We start from the raw sequence: 15403 nt of genomic DNA, 5'->3' as shown, positions 1-15403 counted from the left end.
ACTGGGCATGAAAGAAAGAGCTCATAAAGAATCAATTTTCATGAATTTGATGGTTATGTAGAATTACAGAATTTGATATTTAGAGGGGACCTCAGGGATATTAGGTGAAGGATTTGATCCTGTGCCTAAGATTGAAAATAGAATTCAGGTGTAATGGTTCCTAGTTCAGGGCTCTTTCCACTAGCTTGCAACCACATTTCCCCTTTCCTTTCTTCTTCCCTGCCTCCTGTCCTACATTCTTTTCTTCTTTAATTTCTTTCTTGCTTTCATCATAAATGACAGCAATTCCACCATTATCCATTAACTGGAAAACTACTGATTGAAAATAAACAAGACAACAACAGTAATAAACACCTCTTGTTGGGAGAGAACATATTGGAGTCTATAGTATCTAAAGCATCTAAAACAATCTTTTCTGTGAGTTATCTTCCTTGTTAACACATTTGTGTTTTCTCTATTTTGTTGTTATTGAAAATAATTTGCTTCATGCCTGAATATTTTGCTTTTGCTTAATTGGAAAATTAGCCTCAGAATGGGCTAATGTGGCCTTCCTAGGGTGCAGGGAGTGAGAACTACCTGGACAGACATGATGGAAGGTAGGAATAAGAATTCTTTTTCTTGGAAAGTTTGAACTAAGTGTAAGCCAGGTACAACTTCTATTCTAGATTCAGTTTTTGTGGAGAACATAAAAAGACTCATCCTTGACTCCTCTCTCTCTCTCTCTCTCTCTCTTTCAGATGCCACATCTAATGCCAGGATGCCTCACTCAAGTGACTTGAGCATTGATGCTTGCTGTTGGCACAATACCTCAGTTTCTTGCCATGCATACCTTCCCACAGTGCTGGTGGAGTGTCCCCAGGACATGGCAGCTGCTTACCCCAGGGCTAGTGATCCAACAGACAGTCAGGCAGAAGCCATACTTTTCTATGACCTACAATTTTATGACCTAGAATATCGTACACTATCATCAGATATTAGGATCCAGAACCCTCAAGCTAAGCCAATTCCTGATCCACAGAAAGTCTAATATAATAAATGCTATTTTTTATTTTAAGCTGCTACATTTGGGATAAAATTTCAGCCAGCAATACGTAAGTAATATTGCATGGGTCACCATTTGACTTACTATGTATTATATTTTATTTACTATTTTAAAATCTATTAATGACCACCCCCACAGACCCTAGAATATAAGCTCCCTCCCCCCCAAAAAAGGGTTTGTGTGTATGTGTGTGTGTGTTCAGTCCTTAAAACAGTGCCTATGCTGTCAATGAGTGTGTATTTAACAAAAATATGTGGAATGAATACTTAGAAAAGCCATATCTGGATGGTGGGGAGATAAACTGATGTGGCTGGAGGAAGGATGCTGTGGGAAATCTCTGTGACACCACTATTTTGCACAACTCCAGGGGACACTGTCCCCACTGTATTCAATGTGAATGGAGACTTCTGAGAGCACAGCTCCATGTGAAATTCATTTTGACCTTGTGGATCCCCTGAATGGGCTTTGGGGACCATCCACAGTGTTCCACTGGCCACAGTTTGAGAAACACTCATCCAGGAAACTTAAGACCACAGGAAGTTGGAAAAAGACCAAGCCTCAGAAGAGAGATCCTTGTTCCTAACATCTTACAAAAATATCAGAGAATTACCAAAATTCAGGAGCCCACGGGGCTGGACAATGAGTGTCTCAGTGGCAGATCTGAACTGACAGCCCATAACCAGAGACCACCTCCCCCTTCATGCCCCTGATCTAACATGGTACTCCCCATGCAATTTTAGAGGCAGGAAGTAGAAGCCAAAGAATGATTGAGGGGGTAAATATTGGAGGTAGACCAGTTTCTCAGGAAGCTTCACTTGAAGATAAAAAATTTGGGGGCACCTGGTTGGCTCAGTCGGTAGAGCATATGACTCTTGATTTTGGGGTTGTGAGTTCGAGCCCCACGTTGGGTGCAGAGATTACTTAAAAATAAAATCTTCAAAAAAAGGATTGAGATCAAGGAGAAGGTAGATTGGGTGAAAGTCCATTTGGGACAGAAACTAATGTGGTTGGTGGGGGCCGAGGAGGGCTAGTGAACCTATAGGAGAGAGAAGAGGAAAAACACCTAGGGAGATAGGAGATTCAGCCAATGCAATTTAAGTCTTTTCTCCATTTGGAACACTCTTGTTGATATTGAAAGGAATTTCAAGCGTTAGTAAACAAAGTGGGTGAGTTTTTGAGGGGAGGGAGCTCCTCCTGTTTTGATTCAGTACACTTTGACTGACTGGCTCTTCTGTCCAGAGATTGTGCCGGCAGTTTCCACATATCATCTTGTTTAAATTCCCACACTCCCACAGAGTAGGTTTTTCCCTTCATTTAACAATGAGGAAACTGACCTTTAGGTTAGAAAAACTACCAGAGTAGGAAGCAGAAGTTGTACAGTTAAAAGTTCTGTCCACACTTCTGCTGAACTGCTCTTTCTCCACAGGTAGGAGGGTCCGCATATGTGATCACCCAAGCCAGGAGGCCTCCAACAGTGAACGGCAACATTGCCAATAATACGCCAATGCCAACAGGCATAAGTGGGGGCTGCCTGGGTCACATAGCACCCATGGTTACTCTGGCCAGGTAGGTTCATCCTTCTTGCTTATAGAAAATGCCTCAATACTTGAAATCATAATAATTAAAATCCTAATGAAACCGGACTCTGTGGTCAGAACCACAGCTCTGTTTAATGGGTAAATGTGGAGAGCATGACCATTGGACCCTTCTACTAACTTGCGGCAGGGGGCTCGCTCTGAATGGCCTTGAATCATGCAGAACTTAAAGAGCATAATTAAAACAAGATGGTGACATGGACTTTTATTGTATTCTGATTTTCCCCATGGAAATTTTACACTTTGCTTAAATTCTTGGTATTTTAAGGTCTAGAGGATAAAACAAAGCTTTACTTCATGAGAAAGCTGCTTTTTCTCATTCCTGCTTCTTCCTCTTCTTCTTCTTTTTTTTTTTTTTTTTTTTTTTTGAGCCTGGTCAGTCACTAAGCTCATTTGAGTGATGGCAAAGTCAAAATTATGACTGCCTGATTTTATCCTTCGCTGCACTCGTCAAAAAATTAAATTAAAGATCATGCTTATGAATATAACGCATGAACTGCTGCATGGCATTCTGAAAGATAGAATGTCCCTTCTGTCCAGCTACTCACAAAACAACATGTCACATGATACATTAATATGCAGGAAAAATAATAGGGCAGAGAGAAAATTCTACCTCTTAGGACATACAAAGTGCATTCCACCAATGGTTCATGTGTTCAGAAAAATTAATTTTAGTCAAGACAATAATAATAATACCTCTAATAGCTACATTAGATCCTTCAAACTTGCATAGTGCTTTCTAGTTTCCAAAATGTTTCCACATGTAATTTCATCTGACAAAAGAAATCATTAATATTTTAAAGTGCAGTATAGGGCTGCTTGATTTAGCACTGCAAGGGCTCGGGTTCCTGAAGGATGTGCATCCCATGAAGGCTTGTTGAATATTCTATGAAGAGGCAATTGTAGAGTGAGAGCCAAAGTGCTAGTGCTTTCTGCAAAAAGATGGTGGAAAATAGCATTCATTACCAAAAGCCACTGAAGACTTTGGAGATGAATGTTTGGATAAAATTACTATTCTAAATTTGCTACTGAAGTTTAGAAGTATAACGTCTCTAGTTTTTAAATGAAAATATGTTTTTTGATAAACATATAAAACAATTCTCACCATATATATATTTTTTCAATTACACACAAATTTAGAAAGTTGAATATCGAACTCTCCCAAATCTGCCCCTGCCTTTTCTCCACTCCTCTAAGTTCCTGAGAGCAATGAAAAAAATAAATAAATAAATGTTTATTTATTTTTGAGAGAGAGAGAGAGATCACAATCAGGGGAGGAACAGAGAGAGAGGGAGACACAGAATCTGAAGCAGGTTCCAGGCTCTGAGCTGTCAGCACAGAGCCTGATGCAGGGCTGGAACTCACGAATTTCAAGTTCATGACCCTAGCTGAAGTGTGACGCTGAATGGACTGAGACACCCAGGCGCCCCCTATCTATCTATTTCTTGAATACGTGGCTGAACTGGTGCCTTTTAAAGGGAACTCCTTAGAAGCCAGAAATAATGAAGGGGATTGAATCAAGATTCTAGGGCCCCTGAGATGGGGCCCTAGAATTTGTAGTTCTAACAAGTCTGAGATGGGGCCCTACAATTTGTAGTCTAACAAGTTCCCAGGGATGTTGGTGATGTAGACGGAGGAACAGTCTTTGCGAACCATTCACTAGAGCTTTGGTTCGAATGAACCGCACACATGAGGCGTAGGACCAGTGCTTTGGTCCTGAATAGTGTACAAAATTTTCCTGTCTCACTTTTAGCACTGAGGAAGAAAGGAAGAAAAAAGTCTCTGTTGAGATTTCCTAATCTTGTATATGTACTAACATGGGCTTAGCATCAAGTGGCAAACAAAAAACATAATAAAAAACTCTAAGCCAAGTATATAGTTTAAGGTTTTCCTAAATTGGCAATATCTTCAGGTATCTCAGAAACAAAATTGTAAATAAATAAGCTCTTCATCCAACTTCAAAAACTCCCCACAAATAAAAATCTAAATAACATGGCAATTAAAAACCCAGAATATGCAAGGAAATTACTGTAATCATGAATCTGCAAAAAACAATAAACCACAGAATTTGACTTATACAGACTAGAGATATGGAAATTTCAGATACAGATTATTAAAAAAAATATTTTATGTGGTTAATAAATAAGGAATGACCAGCCATACTTTAAAAAGAACCAAATAAAACTTGTAAAAATTAAAGTGATAAGAACAGAAATCAGATTAAATAGAGTTAAATAAAATTAGAAAATTGAGTGACAGGCTTGAAAAAATAACCATAAAGAAGTAGCAAAGAGAGATAGGGATACAGAAAAGGAAAAACAAACAAACAAAAAAACTAAAAACGCAGGAGTCCTGAAGGACAGAGAAAGAAGGAATAGAGAGTGGTGGAAATGCAATATATGGTGAGGTAATAGAAAAAAATTCAGAACTTTAATTAAAAAATGTCCATTCCTGGGGCACCTGGATAGCTCAGTCTGTTAAGTATTCAACTCTTGGTTTCGGCTCAGGTCATGATCTCACGGTTCATGGGTTCGAGCCCCCCATCAGCTCTGTGCTGACAGAGAGGAGCCTGCTTTGGATCCTCTGTCTCCCTTTCCCTCTGCCACTCCCCCTCTCATGCTCTCTCTCTCTCTCAAAATAAATAAATAAATAAATAAATAAATAAATAAATAAACATTAAAAAAAAAGTCCATTCCCATAACCATGAAGCACATGAAATCCTAAGAAGGATAATGGGGAACCCACACTGAGGTACATCAAAATGAAACTGAGTGACATCAAAGATAATGACCAGACTGTCAATGCAGCCAGAACGAAAAGACAGACCTCCTAAAAAGAAACTACTAGATGGAGATATTACTTCTTAACAATTACAGAATTGCTAAGACTGGGGAAAAAATCTTACATGTTGCAAGAAAATAACAATCAACCTCAAATTTTTTACCCAGAAAAACTGCCTTAAAAAAAAAAAAAGGCAACATAATGTTTTCACACAAAGCCTGAGAGATTGTCAATGAAGGAACTTCGAAAGAATTTCCTGGTGGGAGATAGAGGAAAGCTGTCAGAAGAGCATGGTTTATTAACGGTGCCAAGTTTTCTAATGATATTCTTTCAATTAAGTTTGTGTAAGAAGAAAATTGATCCAAATTCTTGAGAGCTGGAATTGCTGGAACTTGCATTCACTGGGTGTTTCTTAAACAATTGTGCCTATAATTTGCTGATTCATGGATGGCTTATCATTTGTATCAGAGGCCAGCCAATCTGAAATTACTAATTATTTCATTATTGGTATGGTGGTGCAGAGGGTCAAGTCAGAGTACACTGGGGTCCATGAAAGTTCAATCAAAAGAGAATAAAACTATATTCAAAAGTCCACAATATAAAAAATGCAAGTAACTACATTTAGAAATTGTTTGGTTATTTATTTTAATGTTCAGTACTTGAGTACAATATTTACTAAAGTAATAACGCTTTCAATGGAGGCTGCAATGAGGGCAACAATGCCTCCTTCAACAAAACTAGTTCTAGTTTCCAGAAGAGAGAGAGGGAAAAGGATTAGTGGAGGTATGTTGTTTCTAGAAAAAAGAAGACATTCTGACATTAACAAACTGGTGGACTGGGGTGAGTTAGAAAACGATTTGCAGTCTGCTTTAAAAACAGATCTGTAGAATGAGAAAACTTGCCCATATGTTTGCAGAATTCTTCTGGATCAAAATATAGTCATTATGGTTATATATGCTAGAAAATCTAGGTGAAATTGCATTCCAGCTCTACTCTCTGTGATCCTGTCTGAAAATGGTTATTATAAGGTAAACTGAGGTAATCAGTAGGACCTTGGAGAGTTGGAATCAGGGCAGAGAACCCAAAGGTAGGGGAGAAGAGAGATGAGGCCAGCTGATGGGGAATTAAGCTGAGTGATCTATAAATAAAAATACCAGAAGCTTGTCTCCAATTTTAGGGAGACGACCAAGTTGGGAAAGGACTGAACTCGAAAATGGGAAGAAGACTACAGAGAAGGGTCATGATCCTCATTACCCCTCCCCCAGGGACACAATATTCCATTTGTGCATCCAGTGGGAAAGAATTGTAACTCTTTGCTAAAGATTGTAACTCTTCTCATCCTGAGAGGAAGTGAAACATATGCAACAGTACTGAATTCAGGACATCGTTTATTTTGTCAGCGTAGAAACTGACAAATAATGAGCGCCCATGATAGAATCATCTACCATTGGCATGTCAGATTATGCTCCCTTTTTTCACTGTTTTCCTGGCAACTTTTAGTTTTTTTGTCCTAAAAGTCATCTGAGAAACAAACACACAATTCCTGTTTCTGTGGAGTGGCTAACATTTACATTTCACCATGATTCCACAGACACAACATGCCTGGCACTTTTGCGCCTGCGAGCACATTCTGAGACCATATATTCAGGTGAGGGAAAGCCATATTACCTAGTCATACTGAGATTATGGAATGATGTTCTAAACAATGCACATTATTTAGGAGGTGAAAGAAGTTTCCACACATTTGAAGGAGCAACTGGGAGGAATACTCCTGCTAATTTAAGGTGGCAGAGCTGCTACAGTTCAGGGCTCACCATGTGACACTCCAAAGAAAACAGGTTCAGGCTCTGGAAAACAACTTTTGAAGACAGGAACTGCTAGGGGAGGTGGAGCCTCTCCGAGAAAAAGGCAATTGTTGTTTTGCCCCTCATCTTGTGGGCTGAAGAGATTACCCAGGAAATGACATCATTAGGGTAGGAGATGAATGCCTGGCCAGTTTCTTACTGCGTGGGGCCAGTTAGAGTTGCCGGCCTACTCCGTGATTCTAAGTGTCCTCCTCTGAATGATTCTAAGCTCTCAAGCCCATTTCAGTGAATTAGGACGGTGGGCATCCTCTCATGGTGCTGATTATGTTCGTAATTATAATAGCCATCATGAATGCCAGGCCCCTGCTAGGCACTTTATACACACTATTTCTGCTGTTAGCTGTTAGGTGGAAATGTTTATCCCTCACCCCTCAACCAAAGGGCAGAGAACATTCACTGCTGTGCCCTTCTGTCCATCCTCCCTTCACTTATCCAAGCCTGGGGGAAGACACAGTCCCTTTTTTTTTTTTTTTTAGAGAGAGAGAGAGAGAGAGCTCACAAACAGGGGAGGGCTGTGGGAGATGGAGTGAGAGAATTCCCAAGCAGGTTCCATCCTTTCAGTGCAGAGCCTGACTCGGGGTTCGATCACACAGCTGTGAGATCATGACCTAAGCCAAACATCAAGAATTGGAGGATTAACCTACTGAGGCATCCAGGTACCCCAGAAACAGTCCCATCTTGAGTCTCTCTCAGACCCACCTGTCCACAGAGAGGGCATGTCCTGATCTGTTCTTTTACATTTAATAAGCTCAGGGAAGCCTCTGTCCAGGAAATGGGGGATACTGTGGACAATGGTACTTGCTCCTGAGGGGACACAGGTTACGTCTTTCATATTCAAGAGTGAAGTCCAGCATGTAGGACACCCATTGGGGGCAGGGCCACCAGATGCTCTGAACTAACCTCATTAGTAACAAAGCCAATGTTTTTGATTTCAAACTTTCTTAGAGCTTTGCCTTCTCGGCTGGTTCTGAACAGAGGTGAGGGTGAAGGCAGTGTTGGAACCCCCGCACTCATGCAGAGGCCATGCTGTCACGGAGGTGAGATGCTCAGGATCTCTCTTCAAGAGAGAATGTGATGCCAGGAGTGGAGTTAGCTGACAACATCCACTGGCCACACTTTGGAGATCGCACGGCAGCCACTTTCTCCCCAAGCTGCTTGCAGCCAGTGAGTTGAGCTGGAGGAAAGGGATCCTGGAGCCCGGCCATTCCTGCCCGGTGCAGGTCAACTGTAATGGCCGGGGTTTGTTCTGAGCCTCCCCAGACTTTCTCAGACTGCACTGCAGACTGGCTCTTCCTAGCTAATCTTCCTTCCTTCCCTCCTCCTCCTCCTGCTCCTTCCCCTTCTCCTCCCCATTTTAGCCTTTGAGGCTTTTCTGCCTTTACATTTCCTGCACTTCTATTTCATCTTGGCAACTTCCCCAAAGACTCAAGCCAACACCACCAGCATTATCATACTCTCCATTTCACAGTGGAGTGAAAGTGAGTCTCCAAAGACAGAAAGTAGAAAGCATAAATACATTCCCCTTGAAGAAGTTCATGCATACTCGTGTATGTTAGAGATCCCCTTAAAAAATACCTAATTTACATTTTCAGAGAAAAATTTGAATACCTTGTAGGTGGCACTTAGCGTGGCCACTAAGTAAAAGAGACAGCTTCATTTCTTCAGAAAACTGAGCCCAATGGGACCTGCCCATTCAATGCAAAGATAACACTGGCTTCTTGAGAGTGGAAGGGAACACTAAAGACTGGAAGAATTTCCGCACCCACTGCTGACTTTGGATTCAGGACTCAGAATGTGTTCGTGAAAAAAAGCAAATGATCTCAATAAGGCAAAGGCCACACACTGCTCGTCACCTAGAGGTCTCCACCTAACTTGTAAGCACCACCCACAATTTGAGCATTTGTAGGAACAGAAAATACATTGCACCGAGAAACCGTCTTCTTCAACTTGGTTTTTACCTTCACAAGTTAAACCTAAATCTGGTGTTTTTTTTCTCACATTCAGGGGAGAATCAACATATTAGGAAAGGATAAAGAATTTTTCTGTGATTTCTGCACCCTCAGGAACATCCGAACATGAGAGCACATGCGTAACTTAAACATTAACCAGAAATTTCTTTTCAGGGAGTAATTTTTTAGAGACCAGAAGAAGAGGACTCACCTTCGCTAGAGTCTTTGGAACTCTCTGGCTTCTTTGCTTTGCTCTTCTTGTGGGGTGGAGAGAGGCCTTTTGGCTCTAACACCTCTGGAAGCATAAAGATTTAAAACATTCTTCTGTAGATATTAAATATTTAAAATTATGTTGAAACTTAAAGTTCTTTTTCTTCCCCCCGCAGTAAACCCACATGTGCAGTGAAGCTTGATCACAGGTTCATGTGTCATTTTGGCTAAGCTGAATTTCGGAAACAGCCTGTGATTCTCCAGTGCACATAGACGGGCATTCAGGCTTCAGCTTAAACATCTTTTCCTTACCATTAGTAATGATTCGCACAAATGTGAAAACTTAGACGCTCATTTTATTTTATTTTAAAGTTTATTTATTCATTTTGAGAGACACAGAGACAGAGTGAGCAGGTGAGGGGCAGACAGAGAGGGAGAGAGAATCCCAAGCAGGCTTCACTCTGCCAGCACAGAGCCCCACGTGGGGCTTGAATTGTGAAATCGTGACCTGAGCGGAAATCAAGAGTTAGATGCTCAGCCGACTGAGCCACCCAGGTGCCTCTTAGATGCTCTCTTTTTTTTAATTAAAAGAAATTCTCCACAAGGAAACCCCATTTTTTTTCCTCCACAGGAGATTGATTTAAAACTTCATGGATTGGGGTGCCTGGGTGGCTCAGTCGGTTAGGCGTCGGACTTCAGCTCAGGTCATGAGTTCGAGCCCCGCGTCGGGCTCTGGGCTGATGAGCCTGCTTCCGATTCTGTGTCTTCCTCTCTCTCTGCCCCTCCCCCGTTCATGCTCTGTCTCTCTCTGTCTCAAAAATAAATAAACGTTAAAAAATTAAAAATAAATAAATAAATAAATAATAAAATAAAACTTCATGGATTAACTGATAGTTGCCATTGTGCAATTTCCTTTTACTAAGTCCTTCAAGTCGAGCCAGATGAAGCTGCAATGTCTCATTTTGGGGCGGGGGGGGGCATGGTGCTTGAAATTATCCTCCTTCTATTTAGCAGATTTCTTTAGTAGTCCAAATTCTAAACAACTTCTATATGTCCCCAGGTTAATTATTATGTTTCCCACTTTTCTCACTGCTTCCCAATACCCTCGGGCCAAGTCTATCCAAGGAGGCTAATAATTTAACTTCTGAAGAATTTAAACAGAAAGAAAAATTCTAAAGATGGTTTTAGGAATTATATCTCTAAATTCATCCCATTCAGATATAGATACTTTGTTAGGCATTAATTTGTATTTCGAGTCCTGGTCTCTCTACTAAGCTCAAAGCATATCTTCAACTGCCTACTTGGCATCTCGTTTTATATTCTGACTGGATGTCTTCTCTTTGCACCTCCATATCCACTCTCCATTTTTTTCCCCACTTCCCACCCAGCTGTGCCCTGGGATATGGGTCTCTATGCACCAGTGAAATTTCTGGCTTTATTCCTAAGTGACCAGTGGTCTTCAAGGGCTTACTGTACCCCTCCATAAGCTTACAACCCCAATCTGTTGGCTTCCTCCACTTGACCCTCTCTGTCTCCTGGGTCCTGCAACTACCATCTCTCCTATTTTCCTTTCAGGGATGGGATTTAACTGTGCCTCCCTTTTTCCAGCCCTAATGATTTTCCCTCACTCAGCTCTCACCAAGCATTTCAAATTTATGTAATAATCCCATTAAGCACAGCTGGAACAATACTCTTGATGTCGGCAAACTTGTTCTCTCCAGAGTATTTCACATCTCACTACCTACCCAAGAGTGTAAACCTCAAAACTGAGCTATTGTCCTTAATATTTCCTTTCATTTACTTTCCCAGGAAGTAATAAGTCCTATCATCTCTGCTCCAAATTCTATCCCATATTCATCCGTGGTGTTCATCCTGTGGAATCATCTGCATCTCTTATCTGGGTTATTACAGTAACCTTCTGGCTTTCTAACTTCCCTAAAATTACTCTCCCTGTAGCAACCAGAGTTATCTTTTAAACATAAACCAGATTCTGTTGCTTACCTGCCTGCCACTGGTCTTGGATCACAGACCAAGACCAATTGGATTGATCCAAATCCAGTTTCACGGGCCAGGGCAACATGCCATTTGGGCTCTACCTACTGTTCTAGCCTCATTTCCCACTTGTGCTTTGGCGTCAGATTTACTGGCTGCCATTGTGTGTTCTTCAACCAATACTAGGCTGGTTTCTGCCTTGGAATCTTCACACCTGCTATTTTTCTTCCCCCCCCCCCGAGATACACATTCGTATGTTTATCTTCTTCTCCGTTTTTAATCTCAAACCACATTCAGCTCCCGAGAAAGGCCTTCCCTGAATTCCTAATATGAAGGGTCCTTGCAAAGGAAATCTCTCTCAAATACATCATTTGATATATCTGAAATTATCTTGTCCCCTTCTTTATTTCTTTATTGTATGTCTCCCATCTCCATCCCACCTCCTAAGAATGTAAGTTCCTTGAGAAAAGGACATTTGTCTTTCCTAATCTCTCTTATGTCCCTGGTACCTAGTAGTGTCTTGAGAATTTCATTTCCAATTGGTTTTATTTCCCCTTTACCCAAGCCTTTCTTTAAGGCCAAGATATAATGGGGCCCATGCCTAATTCTTACTCTCTTAGCAGCTGTCGCCTTATGCCAGGATTCTAAAATTATACTACAGAGCTATGGCGACTCATCTTTCTTTTCCCATTTATTAAAAAAGGAACAGAATAAAAATTGCATTTGGTAGCTGTACTATTAAAAACTGTGGCATTATGGGCTACAAAGGTTTTTTGGGCACCATAGGCTTTCTGTGGTTGCATGGCAGTCACATCGAAGATCATTACCATGGCTAGGGTGAAAAATTTTGCCAATGACTACATTAGCAACTCCCCCAAACTTCTGTCACCAGGTGTGAGATGGATATTGACCCTTCAGAACGGGTTCAGTAAAAACAGAAATGAGATGCTTGGAACAGCTCACTGAGCACAGATGCTGTGCTCAAAAGGATGCATAAAGTAGGCAAAACGACACTTGCCATCTCCCTGGGAGAAGACGCTAAGACTCCCTGGAAGATGCCTCTGAATGCATCAACTGCCTCTAGGACTAAGAGGAGAATTTCTAATGCTGGGGATTCAACCCCAAACCAGCATTTCTTAAAAGTGAGTTTTTGATCATTAACCTGATTTCCCAACCTGAATGGGAATTCTTGGAGAATGGGTGAGACATCTCTTAAAGACATCTATTTGTTTCTGTTTGTCTAAATTTTGAGATGCATTTCCCAAAAGTACTTTATTTTTTAAAAAGTTACAGGGCCCTCCTTGGGTAGTCACTGGACGTGGATACATGTTAACTATGAATAGTCATTTATGACATAAGTATAGTAACATTTCCTAACACCCATGGAGGCACTCACTAAATGTCACTGATACATATGGCCTCTGTGCTCAGATTTCTACTTGTGGTTCAGCGGGAACAACTCTCCCTTTGGCCTGGGGAAACAGAAGGAAGATTTCTCCAAAGCAACCCATAATTCTCCTTGACAGCATATCATATTATCTATATTGCCTCTGTTTCTGGCAGAGGGTGGAGACCTGGAGTTTTGCCATGAGCATAGCTTTGCCCCCTACAGAACTCAACTGTGCTCCTGACTCTCATGTAGCTGGACTTCCATAGGTGGCTGTTGATTTCCTATTCCTGGTAGGGTCCCATTTCAACAGCCATTCTTGGGAATGGAAGGAGATGGGGAAATGTTTTCTATTGTAGGATAAAAGAAACTGATAAAGGACTTAAAAGGCATCCTAAGCATTTAAGCTGGTCTGTTTCTATCATTGTCCACGAGGGCAGAGCCTCACCTTGAGGATGACCTTGCCTCACACCATCTGAGATGCTCCTGCCTCTACTTACCTGTAGGGTCTGGAGACAGGAGTACAAGGGTATGAACTTTGGGTTCAGACACACCAGTGGGTCAGCTATTTAAGCTAGGAGGTCAGACACACCAATGGATCAGCTATTTAAGCCAGGAACTAATTCCTTTTAAGCCTTGTGTAATAACAATCCCTGCCTCCTACAGTTGTTGCATATCTTAAATGAATTCATGTATGTTGAGTGACTGGCACAAGGTACATACTCAGTTAAAATCTGGCTCAGCAGGGTGTGCTGGGGCTTATGTGAGTGAGCTGACTATACCCATCTTTCGGCTCCCACATTCATTGATCTCATGTTTGGTAGCTTGAAAACACTGTGGTGTGTGTATTTACACTAAGGAAATATGCAAACTCTCCAAAAGGGGGTTCCCGCCTCCTGGAAAGTCAGTTCACCTGACTTTTGGTAGTCAGATTATTATTCACTATCATTCACTAGCCTTTGTTGGCAAGTTATTTGTCCCAAGTAGCCTTTTACTAGTGTCAGCTGCATTCTTAAAAATCCTTCCAGCATTTCTACTTATATGAGAAGATGTGATGCAGGGCAGAGAAAGGCAGTAGTTAATGGTCTGGATAGAGACCTCTCTTGGAGACCAACACTTCCAAGTGTGAGATCTGGACTGACGTCAGCCTGCTCACCAATGTCTGGTAGGATCAGTGGCACATCATGGAACCATTCTGCACAGAAATCTCCGGTGATTTCAGCACTGAGATACTAGGAAATGGAGAGCAGCTTCCCAAGCCCATTCTGGCCAGGTGACTTAGCATCCTTGGGCCATTGAGTATGACTTTAACAGCTGCATCCAGCTGCTGGACACGAAACCCTCAGGAAACCCGATGAGACTAAAATCAGAAATGATGATCCAATTAAAGCCCCCCAAACCTCATACGCTGACTCCAATCTTGTAGGCTCTGCATTAGCATTAATAATGATTTTCTTAAAATCACTCAGTGGTTTGGATAGCTAGCTGCATCTCATTAAGAAGTCAACTCCCCTTGCCTAGAAATGTATACTTAGGGCACTTAGGCAAATGATCCTTAGCAAGATAAGGCCCTTAAACTGGCTGGCTGAAAGGGCAGTACTCCCCACGGCTGAAGGATATTCCAAGGATACTTCCGATGAGCAGGATAAATGAAAATAGCAGAAATTAACATTAAGTTCGTGGAATTAAATCAAGATGCGGGTGACCCCTTAAAGTCTTTTTTCAACATATGGTTCTTTTAAATAATAAGACATCCCACATGAGTATAGGGATGGATATTCTAATTGAAATTTCACCTTGGGCTTAATGTTTTACAAAAGACAAGCAGAGTCTTTGTCTTAGGTTGGATTTTCTCAGAAGACACTGAAACAACTATTGAGTTCAAATACTTAATGTAAGAGATTATCCCAGAAAGTGCCAGAGGGCAGTAGGGAGGTGAGACAAGAAAGGAGAGGCACCCAATACTGCGTGAGCAAGCTCCACTGTGGACAGTCAGGGCTCAATTCTACTGCGGACCTCCGGGTGATGGTAAAAAAATCTGGTTGTTCAATACCACACATCACATTGCCAATGAAGACTTGAAATGTGTCTAGTCTGAATTAAGATATGCATGTAAAATACACACAAATTTCAAAAATATAGTATGGAAAGAAAAGAGAATGTAAAATATCAGACTAATAAAATTTTTAGATTGATTATATGTTGAAATCATTATATTTTGGATATATTATGTTACTAAAATATTAAATTAATTTCACTCATTTCTCCTTACTTTTTCCAATGTAATTACTAGAATATCTGAAATTAAACATGAGGTTCACATTTGAGGCTCACATTATATTTCTACTGGATGACACTGGAATACAATATGCCTCCGATGTGTCCTTCAGGGGTCAACCAGCTCTTGCCTATCACTGGCTGAGGGCTACTCCAGGGAAATTAACTTCCTGGCACTTCAAGTGTGCTTTCATGACCAGCGAGAAACACTGATTGCAGAGTCACAAGAGCTTTCCTTAGGAAGCTGTTGGTCTTGTAAAAGAATAGTGAGGGCCAAGGGGTTATAGGTAGGGAACTGGCAGCTG

The 15403-nt window shown here is 41.2% G+C and overlaps 1 protein-coding gene across 1 annotated transcript in view; it reads right to left on the bottom strand.

The window, feature by feature from the left end:
- MACROD2 (mono-ADP ribosylhydrolase 2) overlaps positions 1 to 15403 on the bottom strand; it is a 2026389-nt gene that overhangs the window by 135625 nt on the left and 1875361 nt on the right. Inside the window, exon 11 of the mRNA XM_023251484.2 lies at positions 9444 to 9527. Coding sequence (XP_023107252.2) covers positions 9444 to 9527 — 84 coding nt within the window. The remainder of the gene's footprint in view (positions 1 to 9443; positions 9528 to 15403) is intronic.

Source organism: Felis catus, chromosome A3 (genome assembly GCF_018350175.1).
Source record: "Felis catus isolate Fca126 chromosome A3, F.catus_Fca126_mat1.0, whole genome shotgun sequence".
NCBI classification, from domain to species: Eukaryota; Metazoa; Chordata; class Mammalia; order Carnivora; family Felidae; genus Felis; species Felis catus.
The sequence above is the reverse complement of the archived record's forward strand: the minus strand, read 5'-3'. Positions and strand labels throughout refer to the sequence as shown.